Raw genomic sequence first — 11,656 nt, forward strand, 5'->3', positions numbered from 1 at the left:
TCCACCAGAGGCTATTTCCCTCATTAGACACCCTTCTGGATGAATGCGTTGGGTGTCAAGCAGTCGTTTCCAGGCGGCTAGTCCCAAAACTTCTGTCCAGAAACCAAACAACGGCAAGCTCCAGGGACGCATTAGAGGCATGAAAATATCGTAAAGAATGATCAACCCCCTAGTTTTAATGCTTAAAATACAAACAGCCTCTGCTGATCTGCCTATGCTGTCCGCACCTTGACAGTACGGTTGCTAGACTCTCACGTGACTCTGTCTTGAGAATGTGGTGACAGATGTACCTGGGTAATGAAATACATGGGCAAATAAACACAGCCTATGTCGCTGGATATATACGGCAAGCTCAGCTAAGGTACCACACAAAGTTACTTCAGCGATATATCATCTGGAATCAAGTCCCGATGAACGGCAGATAGTGGGAATATTTGAGACAGGTTGTACAACGGACGAGAGAGCGACTAGAGCCTTACTAGGTAGACCGAAAACTAAGGTACATAACGACAAGCGGTGCGAAATAATCTTGCACAACATGTGATTTACTCGTCTTCAGTGCAAAAGAAGGTACAGTTTAGTTTATGAGTCGAAATGGTTGACTTCAGACCACAAGGTCACAAACATTCGTGGATCAAGCCCAGCGTAAGGTAGGACCTGTTACCTTCCTCGAGAGTAAGGTACGAGTACTAAGATAATATCAATTGCCATCCATCACAGACAAAGGTGGAAATACCGAACGCCTTCATACTCGGAATTGCAATAATAAGACAATCATCGGATACCGTTGTCACGGCCCTAGATGCTACCGGAGTTGCGTCGTCCAAAGTGGGGAAGAAGGACGGGAGCGGTGAGATGTGGAAGGTGCCAGCGGGGTTCTGAGTCTCGGTGAACTCATGGGAACTGCCAGCCCGCTCGCGACGGCGTGTTCGACCTCTGAGGCTGGGAGCCCCACATTCTTCCTCTTCTCCCATTCGCCTATTCACCTTGACCTGCACGAACCAGATAGGTCCTCAAGAGGGCTGGTCGTGCCTCAGGCAAAAAACGACCGACTCTTTTGGGGGGTGATTCAGTGCGGATAGCGCTACAACCACCTGTACCTCACCCGTGCATCCACCTCAATTCTTTCCTGCCTCTCCACCAGTACATTTTCCATCCACCACCACCCATCACCCGCCAGGCCTACGGACTACCTAGGCACGTCACTTTCTATAACCTCCTTCAATACAATACCTTCCCTGGTCAAGATCAATGGTATTAGCTGCCTGGAGGCCATTTGTTAATGACTTGTAAGTTATTACCTCCACCTGGACTTGTACAAGCCTTTCAAGGGCCAGTCACTTTCCCGTCACGAGCCATCAACCCAGCCTCGTAGCGGCGCGCTCCCATCTTGATACCCTCATCTGCCATGACCTGGGCGATCCCTGAGATGCCTCGTGTTGATGGAAACGGACTCGCTGGATGGTTCTGATTCCATGGTGACACGTCACGGTACTCTGAATCCGCCTGACTGGCACAATGGCATCGCCATCAACTTTCAGCCTCGTCTCCATCAACCGCGTCCCCGCGATGCGACGAGCTCGAGATCTCTATCAATTCCCAGGTTACTCTAGTGATTCTATGGTGATCTCGGTCGCCAAACCTCACCGACCACGCTCTTCTACACTTCTACTCTCAGGCGGTCAGACATTTGGCTAACGTCGTCCCATCCATAGCAGGCAGCCTCGACTTAGACCATCACCATGTCTAGCCCCCTCGAACCCGGTCCCACAAACGGGTATGGGTCGCCGGAGGGCGGCTCTCCCGCCCCCATAGTCGCTGCCGGCCACCAGAGCGATAGTGATCTCTCAGATATGCAGGATAATGCCGCACGCCTCGCCTCATCGTCACCGTCGCCGGATCCTAACGACTTGTCCGGCTACATGAATGGCGCACCCGACTTCGCCGAAAGCGAGAGCTCCGGTGATGAGAACAACGCATCTGACGATGCCGACTTCGATATGGACGAGGACGCGGCTTCTGTTGCCCAAAGCGACGGGGCTGGCGACGTCCACTCGGACTCCAATGATTCCCAGCGGCCCATAAAGCGGAAAGCTCCTGCCAAAGAGGATGATTACATTAAGGCAAATCCGGAACTCTACGGGTTGAGAAGAAGTGTATGATTGACGCCCGCTCTAATTGACCACATCGTGAGCTGACTTTGCTTCGCAGTCACGTCCGACACAGCAGCGCCGAATGGTACGTAGGATTCGATGCTTGCTAGACCCTCTCGCTGACAGTTTGGAAATGACAGGTCGATTCTTCTGATGAATCCGAGTCTGATGTGGTTCCTACTAACCGAAGAGTGGTGAAAAGAAGACGCGTTGAGACATCGAGACAATGTGAGCATGAACCCTTCTAGCCTCCGAAGTCATCGAAATCATCAATTCTGACCTCGCATAGCTTCCAAACGAGGTACACCCGCACGACAACCTTCCACGAATTCGGACTCCGACTCTGATAACTACGGTGGTGCGCGCGCGAAAAGTCTGCAAAAGAAGGCACGCCGTCAGCGTGAGGCCCAGCCAAGCGCGCTTCTCGCAGAGAAGCGTTGGTCAAGCAGACGGGCGGCGCAAGTGCAACAAGGCGCCTATGAAGAGAGCGACGTCGATGACGAGGACGAGGACATGCTTACGCCCAACTACTACGCGGCAGATGTTGTTGACGACTCCCCATACATCGACAAGGTCCTCCGGCACAAGCTGAAAGACGGCCTTGAGCTCAGCTGGAGCTCAACCAGAACCGACTTCGAATACTTCGTCAAGTGGCAAGGCAAGTCTCATTTGCACGACACCTGGGAAACAGCAGAGGCCCTACGCAACATGCGAGGCTATCGTAGAGTTGAGAACTACTTCAGAACCATCGTGGAACACGAGCTCCTGATTCGGTATGGTGAAGACATCCCGCCGGAAACCAAGGAGCAGTTCTTCCTCGATCGTGAACGTGCCGAAGAAGCCCTGGAAGACTACACGAAGGTGGACAGAGTTGTCGCTGTTCGAGACGGTGATGATGAAACAGAATACCTTGTCAAGTGGAAAGGGTGCTACTACGACGAGTGCACGTGGGAAGTTGCGTCTGCCATCAGTGCGGACTTTCAAGACAAGATTGATCAATTCTTGGATCGATCGTCTCGTTCGTGGGTCTCTGATCGGAAAGAGTCAAACCCGGATACTCGAACAAGAATGATCAAGCTTGAATCGCAACCCGACTTCATCCAAAATGGCGAACTGCGCTCATTTCAACTTCGAGGGCTGAACTTTTTGTGTCTCAACTGGACTCGCGCCAACAACGTCATTCTTGCTGATGAAATGGGTCTTGGAAAAACCGTTCAGAGCGTGTCATTCCTCAGCTGGCTTCGCAACGAACGCGAGCAAGAGGGGCCTTTCCTCATTGTTGCGCCTCTGAGTGTCATCCCAGCATGGGGCGATACCTTCGACAACTGGTCCCCCGACATGAATTACGTTGTGTATCTCGGCAACGAAGCCTCTCGCAGCACTATTCGTGACAACGAGCTCATGATCAACGGCAACCCCAAGAAGCCAAAGTTCAACGCCCTCATTACTTCGTATGAGATGATTCTCCAAGACTGGCAATTTCTTCAGCAGATCAAGTGGCAAGCACTCCTCGTGGACGAGGCACATCGTTTGAAGAACAAGGAGTCTCAATTGTACGCGAGACTGGTGAGCTTCGGCGTGCCTTGCAAGATCTTGATTACCGGCACCCCTATCCAGAACAACCTAGCCGAGCTGTCCGCACTGATGGACTTCCTCAACCCTGGTAAAGTTGTGATTGACGAGGCGCTGGAAGATCTTGCGGGCAATGATACGCAAGAGAAGCTCCAGGACCTCCACAAGTCTATCGCCCCTTATATTTTGCGACGCACAAAAGAGACAGTCGAGTCAGATCTCCCGCCAAAGACAGAGAAGATTATTCGTGTTGAGCTCTCTGATGTTCAGCTGGATTACTACAAGAACATTCTTACGAGGAATTATGCCGCGTTGTCTAGCGCAACCGGCCAGAAGAACTCATTGTTGAACATCATGATGGAGTTGAAGAAAGTCAGCAACCACCCGTACATGTTTGCGGGTGCCGAAGAGAGAGTTCTTGCCGGCAGCACCCGTCGAGAAGACCAGATCAAGGGTCTTATCGCCAGCAGTGGAAAAATGATGCTTCTCGACCAGCTCTTGACAAAGCTGAAAAAGGATGGACACAGAGTACTCGTCTTCAGTCAGATGGTCAAGATGCTCGACATTCTTAGCGATTATATGGCACTCCGAGGCTACAAGTTTCAACGTCTCGATGGCACCATCGCCGCCGGGCCCCGACGCATGGCCATCAATCACTTCAATGCGGAAGATAGCGACGACTTCTGCTTCCTACTCTCCACCCGAGCAGGTGGTTTGGGCATCAACTTGATGACGGCCGACACTGTAGTCATCTTCGACTCCGACTGGAATCCCCAGGCTGATTTGCAGGCTATGGGACGTGCGCACCGAATCGGTCAGAAGAAGCCCGTTAGCATCTACCGCTTGGTGTCAAAGGAGACCGTCGAAGAAGAAGTGCTCGAGCGCGCTCGCAATAAGCTCTTGCTTGAGTACCTGACTATCCAAGCCGGCGTAACCGACGATGGCAAGGCTTTCCGTGACGAAATGAATAAGAAGGGTCTAAAGATCGAAGGGCCCAACTCCGCCGAAGACATCCAGCTCATTCTCAAGATGCGCTCGCAGAAGATGTTCGAACAAAGCGGCAATCAAGAGCGTCTTGAGCAGCTTGACATCGATTCCATCTTGGAGAACGCCGAAATCACGAAGACGAAGGTGGATGACAAGATGAATCTCAGCAGTGGTGGTATTGACTGGGACAACTTCATGCAATACACCGACGTGAAGGTGGATGACTTGGCCCTTGACTGGGATCAAATTATCCCCACCGAAGAGCTTGCCGTTATTAAGGCTGATGAGGAGCAACGGAAGAACGAGGAGTACGTGGCGAAGGTTGCTGCTGAGAGCGCTCCACGGAGAGCGACAATGAAGAATCGAAATGAGACGGACAGGTCCGATCGTCTTGCGAAGAAACGGCAAAGAGAGGAACAACAACGCCAAGAGGCCGAGGAGCAACGTGCCCTGCTGTCTGATCCCAAGCGCCCACTCAACGAGAAGGAGACGCGAAATCTTCTCAAGGCTTTCTTCAGATACGGCTCCATGGATGACCGCGGCGAAGAGATTGTGCAGGAAGCACGCCTCGCAGAGCGCGATCGCGATTTCCTCAAGTCAATTCTGGACGACTTTGTCAAGAGATGCGAAGATGCGCTCAACGATAACAACACACGTCTGATGGACGACGAGCGGAAACTTGGCAAGTCTCTCACAAAGAAGGATAAGAAGGCTGTCTTAGTTGATTTCGGTGAGGTCAGGAAGATGAACGCTGAGACTGCGGTCGAGCGTCCGCAACAGCTTCGCCTGTTGAGGCAAACCATTCGGAAGAACGATGACTTCAAGACATTTCGACTCGCCGATGCGACCAAGGCCGCCCACTACTCATGTGAGTGGGGCGCTCGAGAAGATGGCATGCTTCTGGTTGGCATCGACAAGTATGGCTTCGGGGCTTGGACTCAAATCCGGGACGATGCCACGCTGGACATGTCGGACAAATTCTTCCTCGAGGAACATCGCATCGAGAAGAAGGAAGAACGGAACAAGGCGACCGAGAAAGGGGTCAACTCGCCAGGCGCCGTACATCTCGTCCGTCGTTCAGAATACCTACTTTCTGTGCTTGCGGCCAAGCATTCCAGTGACCCATTGGCTCACAGAACTGTCGAAAATCACCATCGCAATAACAAGCGATTGGCGAATGGACACCGTCGCAGCGACGTAGGCAGTGGCGCGGCGTCTCCTGCGCCGTCGGCCCTCAAAAAGAGCGGCTCACATCGGGACAGAGAACGCAGCCACGCTGATCATCACCGCAGCCGTAGCAACGCTGATGAGAAGGGCACGCCGCGACCTGACTCCAAGAGGAAGCATTCAGGCCATGAAGAAGGCCGTATCCCGAAGCACCGGAGAACAGACGAAGCTCGGCGGACTAAGAGTAATGGCGATGAACAACAGTCTCCTCGAGCTGACAGACCAAGGCATCGCGATGAGGCTGAGCGCAGTAGCAAACATCGTCGCGCCGAGGACCATCGACATGGCGATGACCGACGCAGGTCGAGCAACACACCGCGAGCAAATCAGCCAGACAACGAGCGTCGCAACCAAGCCCTTCACCGACTCGATCAACTCCGCAAGATGGGCGATAACAAAGAGGAACGCGAGAAAGACGCGGATGCCATGCTGTGGTACTTGCTCAAACCGGTTCGAGCAAACTTTGAGGCGATTCTTGTCACGACAAAAGAGAGGATCAAGTCTAGCAAGGAACGCGCTAAGATATTTGGAGAGGAGTTGGTTGTCATTGGCAACTTCTTGGATCGCGAATTCGTCCAGGAGCGAGACAATGCGCTCAAGAATCGCTTCTGGTAAGTTTGTCCCGCCAGCTACTTTACGTCTCATACAGATCTAACATACATGCAGGGAATTCTTGGCGAACCTGTGGCCAGTTGACAGCACCAGCAACGAAGTAACGGGCGATCGGCTGAGCGCCATGTATAGAGTCCTGCGGGACAGAGAAGTGAAGAAGCACAACGGAGACAAACCGGCGGCCGCGGCGGCGAATGGCACTGCAGCGGCTTCTTAGGATTCGCATTCATAAAAGCACGGATTGGGAGACGGTTTTCTATTTGCGCATATCCAGTCACGATTCGTGTTTAATTTCAGCATCGGCATGGCGTTTTCGGTACTAGGTGGGCAAGGCATGTTTCATTGTGGTTGAGGGAATGATAAGATAAACTACATACCCGGACTTGCATGGTACAGGACGGACTCGTTTTTTTGGAGTTTTGCGAAAACATCATCATGTCTCACCTCATGCGTTTTGAGTTTTTAGCCGGGCCCTATTCTGGTTGCTGTGTTCATGGAGGCGGCGAGTGAGCCTTGCTGGCTGGCCCTGGGCTGGTCACATGACGTTGGCCTCGTCCAGGTGCGAGCACGCATAGCCTTGTTGGTCGCGGCGTGGTATACTGGACTCGCTGAAGATGGGGGCTTTGTACGTACCCACGGTTCTGGCGGGCAGGCAGTCATGCATACCTACCTTAGGGACGCTCGGTCGCATGAGATATAGCTCTTAGCCCGATATATCCAGCGATATATCCAGCGCCTATGGGATGGACGGATGAGCTCCCATGCTCGTATTAGATACCAAAAAAGTAAACAGACAGCACCGCAATGAGAGAGAAAGCCTTCATGTGTGCAATCACCTTGGTTTAGGCAGTGAGCACCCTGATTTGTGTGGGCCGAAGCATAGGCTCGAGGGTGTTGTATGCGTTTTGTCTACCTTGCCATATTATAGCTGGTTGTACCTTGTACAGAGCAAACATTAGCATATCAAGAAGGAAATTGCACTGAAAGGGATCCATTGCCTTTCGAATAAAGATGTTTACCATCAAAGTATCTGTCGGGTACCTGTGGAACTTTCGGTGACGCCTGTAGTCTCGGTGCTGCTCCCTGAAAGGTGATGCCAAAGCTTTTCCCTCTTAAGTAGTCCGTGGGCCAACTGATTGCCTACCTCTGTAGACAGGACGGTAGGGCACGACTATGGTTAGCGGGCACGGCTGTCAGTTAGCACAGTCGAACAAACAATGTCATTCAGAAGCAAAGGTAGTCACAAAGCCTGCTGCAGAAAGGAATTTAGGCATATCGCGTGCGCAAAGTGGTATATTAACGATCATGTTCGTCCCATGGCGGACTTGGGGCCGCCTCTATCTCACTATTCATCTCGTCCATGTCGAGTGCAGACTTTTCTCGGCGTCTGCCCGCCCAAATGAAGCCCTCGCTTGTGGAGCCCACATCGCCGGCTTGCGTAAAAGAGCCTTTGGGCTCTGTAGCCGCTGCTTTATACAAATGGGCCGATACTGTGTATGTACAGGATGAGTGATGCGAGACGTATTCCATGCCAACTCCGTTTGTGATAAGACAAATCTCCGTGGACTGTCACCTGTCTGGCCCGAACTCTTCGGTGCCTTCAGGGCGACATCTTCTATGAATATAAATAACAAAATGCGTCGATGCCGAGTGATCATGTAATCGACAAACGCTTCCATGGTTATCCTCAGTCCATCAAGGCTTCCATGCCTCGGGGGATCGACTCAGGGGATATCGTGTCGGCCGACTTGCGTCGGATATGCATAGGCGTCATTGGGCGTACGTCGCTGCTGTCTCCGGAGTTTGGTGAGGACTTTGGCCGTTCCGAAAGTGACGGCCTTGACATCTTTTCGAAAGGTTGTGCGGGTGATGAAACATCCTCCTTCTGTCCCTCGTCGTCGGTGTTCTCGGCACGCTTATAGACGAAACTCTGTATAGGCTTCTGAGCCGGTCGCAATGGTGGAAGCTGAGACTGAAGCTTGTCTTCAACATATTTCAGGTAATGCTGGTTGTCCAATTTGCCAGCCAAGGTTTCTTGGGGCATATCGGCGAGTTCGCGGTTCTTCTGCGTCTTGAACGTCTGTGTAACGCTGTTCTTGGGAGGCATCGTGGCCTTCTTATTGTCCTTCCGGGGCTTCTTCGCGGACGGCTTCTTGATTTTCTTGGCTGCTGCGTCACTTCCGGGAGTAGCAGCTTGCTGGCCACCAAAGGAAAGCTTGCTTTGCTTTGCCTTGATACCCTTCTTCGCAGCCTCGACAGCCTTAATCTTCGGGCTGGCTGTGGGTGTTGGGATGCTCTGAACCGGGTCGACGAGCTTCCGCTTCTTCGAATCCGAAGCAGTGCTCGAAGTAGACTTAGTCGGTGAATCAGGCGTAGGCGAAATGAGCTGCACCTCGAGATTATCTCTGCTAAGTCTGTCCTGGCGCCTCTGCTCCTCTCCCTCGCTGAGGTAGGCCGTTTGGTCGCTGTGAGGCACATCAAAACGGGGCAGTGCAGCCCAATGAGCCACGTCATCGCACTTGCCGCGGACGACAAGGTCCCAGCAGTCTTTGAAGTCGTTGTGTTGTGGTTCCGAGTCTGTGTTGATCCATGCAGTAAATCCGTCTCTGCGACTACGCGTGACCTGACACAGCTCCTTCACGAGCCTCCGCACGCCTGGAATTTTGAGACTGGTGCCAACAACAATGACCGCGTCAGGACGCGACTTCAGGTCCACACTCGACACTTTACCAATGGCTTCTTCGTCCGGATTGAACTCGTTGTAAAGCACCATCCTGGGACGCAGGCGGCCGATACCGTGACTTCGTCTCTGGCCATACTGCGTGCGGACCATGTCGAGGTCCTCGCAGGTTTTGCACAGTGGAGCCTCGTGACCCACGAAAAGCTCTGTTTCTATAGCCTTGATGTCACTGCATTTTGAGCAGACCATGTGGTCAACGCTTCCGTGCAACTGGATAGTTTTGGGCCAAGGACCCTTGACGTTGAGAGGGACATTCGTCTTCAAGGGCTCCATATTTGTGTCAATACAGTCGACGTTCTGGCTGTAGAGGCGGAGGAGACGGTTTTCGGCGGCGAGCGACGCTAACAGGTGGTGGAAGTCAGTGGGCTTGGCGGCCTTGACCATTGTGGCCAGGTCACAAATCATCTTGTGGAATTTTTCGGTAGAGGAGTCATGCTTGTAGACCGAGGCGTCGAACAGGTGCTTGCCTGAGCCTTTGACCTTGTGCTCATTTGGCAGTGTCGCAAAGAGTCCAGTCTTGGATCGGAAGTCGGGGATGCCGGCCGAAACAGAAATTCCAGCGCCTGCGATGACGACAATCTTCTTCCGTTTCTTGAGAGCGGACACTAGACGCGCCAAGTTTCTGTCGTCTTCTTTGCATTCGTCCAGATTCAGGTACTCTGTGGTGCGCTCCTTGGGAGGCGTGACTTTGCGCCGCTTTCGGGGAGGCTGGCCATCAGTAGCTTCGCTGGCGTTGACGTTGATGGAGTCGGCAGCGTTGTCAAGCTTGATGGCGGGTACGGAGTCGTCGGCCGCCTCGAGCTTGATTGGTGACTGAGCGCCTGAAGGCATTGAGGAGGTGGGCGACGGGTATCGTTTTGACGCGTCGAGAGCGACTTCTGGCGATGAGGGTATTGAGGGTGATTTTGACAGTACGGAAAGAGGTGAAGAAAGAGTCGAATCTGAGGGAGACGAGGGCTGTTGATGCGCGTCGACGTCCATGGCTGAGGAGGAAGGGGTTGCGTCCATTTTGATGTCGTCGTCGTCGTCGTCGGTGGTGGTCGGGGATGAAGGGGAGAAAGAAGAAAAAACCAGGGAAAAGATTTGCGGGAACATGGGCAGCGTGTTCTATACCATCTCCATTGTTCAATGATTTCCAGGATTGTGTGCTTCTTTCTCCGGTAGTGGGTTGAAAGGGTTTTCGTTGTTGTCGGGAAAGTAAGAAGTGTCGTTGAAGAAAGGCAAAGTGTGGAGAGCGGACGGGCGAGGGTACCTTAACAAGTACATAGCCGTAGCGGCTGCAAGCAAACGTACATGGATGGGGCGCGGAGGGAGAAGGGGGCACGGGGGGGAATGGGAGAAGGGAGGGGAGCGGACGTGACTTGGAACACAGTCAAGCGAGAGGCGGGACCAGAGCTGGGCCTAAAGTGCCGTCAACACAGGTCAGGAAAAGGCCGAACAGCGGTAGCAGCAGATCAGAGGATCCAGTCAGGGCCGGCGCGGCAGAAGGGTGCGAAGTACGGGCGGGTGGGCTGGCATCTAATTACGGTATTACCTAAGGTACCTTAAGGTAAGGTAGGTAAGGTAAGGGAAGGTGAGAGGCCCGACGAAACGGGGAAGAGAAAGAGAAGAAGGCACGAAAAAAAGAGGGAGATGGACGGGCACACGGGTACGGGAGGCAGAAGGTGTAAGGAACGGTGCGGTGGCTAGTGCTTTGCTGCCGGAGAAGTCTGGGTTCGGTGCGCACGCGCTTCTTTCTGTTTTGGTTCCGGTCTCCAAAGAGTCGCTTAATTTCCCATTGGGTCCGGTCAAAAAGTCGACGGGAATTGGGTGAGCATTTCGCTCCCGTCTGGTATCTGCTGCTTCTGCTCCTGCTCCTGATCCCGAAGAGTTGTTGCTCCTAACAATTACTCCACTCCATGTATCTTTACGCCTTTATATGCCCTCGAGCTACATGAAAGTGGCCCATGCACACCGGCCTCCCTCCGGCCTCCTCCACCCCCTCTCGGTGTTGTTGTTCGTTCCCCTCTTCTTCCACTCACTTTGTCATGCGGATGGTCAAAAATTGAAGAGGAGCATAAATGATACAATCTTTTGCCCTCTGTTCCTCTTCGCGCATCTTCCTCGTTTCTGGCTGACCCGTACTACTCAAGGGCCCTTGAGAAATTTCCTCTGAAATACTGACATTGGCGTCAGTACCCGTAGTGTATTATGACAAAGTCGAAGGGACGATATTAGATGGAGACAACACAAAAGGAAGCGCCATGCTCCCCTGCCCGCCCGTCTCCTTTCTTGTCCTTTGGGCATGACGAGGATGACGGCGGTCAACCCCGCTGTTGGACTCGGCTGGTATCTCTTACTTTGTTGTTTTATCCCGCAGACAGAG

At 52.9% G+C, this 11,656-nt stretch overlaps 3 protein-coding genes across 3 annotated transcripts; 2 read left to right on the top strand and 1 right to left on the bottom strand.

Annotated features, from left to right (window-relative positions):
- Positions 1-1,742: 1,742 nt before the first annotated feature.
- BDP81DRAFT_316678 (SNF2 super family protein) lies at positions 1,743-6,768 on the top strand (the record flags this gene model as incomplete). The annotated part of the gene is made up of 5 exons (XM_060584189.1): positions 1,743-2,156; positions 2,212-2,238; positions 2,294-2,381; positions 2,443-6,550; positions 6,606-6,768. 5 exons carry the CDS (start codon positions 1,743-1,745, stop codon positions 6,766-6,768), a joined length of 4,800 nt encoding a protein of 1,599 aa, XP_060446862.1.
- Positions 6,769-7,826: 1,058 nt separating this feature from the next.
- Positions 7,827-10,582, bottom strand: BDP81DRAFT_424570 (Sir2 family protein). The gene has a single exon (XM_060590145.1). The coding sequence runs from the start codon at positions 10,384-10,386 to the stop codon at positions 8,239-8,241; it is 2,148 nt and encodes a 715-aa protein (XP_060446863.1). The 5' UTR covers positions 10,387-10,582; the 3' UTR covers positions 7,827-8,238.
- Positions 10,583-11,153: 571 nt separating this feature from the next.
- BDP81DRAFT_204767 (uncharacterized protein) lies at positions 11,154-11,548 on the top strand. The gene has a single exon (XM_060582587.1). It carries the CDS (start codon positions 11,210-11,212, stop codon positions 11,444-11,446), a length of 237 nt encoding a protein of 78 aa, XP_060446864.1. The 5' UTR covers positions 11,154-11,209; the 3' UTR covers positions 11,447-11,548.
- Positions 11,549-11,656: the final 108 nt, after the last annotated feature.

This window comes from Colletotrichum phormii, assembly GCF_030913505.1.
Source record: "Colletotrichum phormii strain CBS 102054 chromosome Unknown BDP81scaffold_7, whole genome shotgun sequence".
NCBI classification, from domain to species: Eukaryota; Fungi; Ascomycota; class Sordariomycetes; order Glomerellales; family Glomerellaceae; genus Colletotrichum; species Colletotrichum phormii.

Excerpts from the sequence above, each read along its gene's own strand:
- BDP81DRAFT_424570 (XM_060590145.1), bottom strand. The coding sequence starts at position 10,386 with ATGTTCCCGCAAATCTTTTCCCTGGTTTTTTCTTCTTTCTCCCCTTCA.
- BDP81DRAFT_204767 (XM_060582587.1), top strand. The coding sequence starts at position 11,210 with ATGCCCTCGAGCTACATGAAAGTGGCCCATGCACACCGGCCTCCCTCC.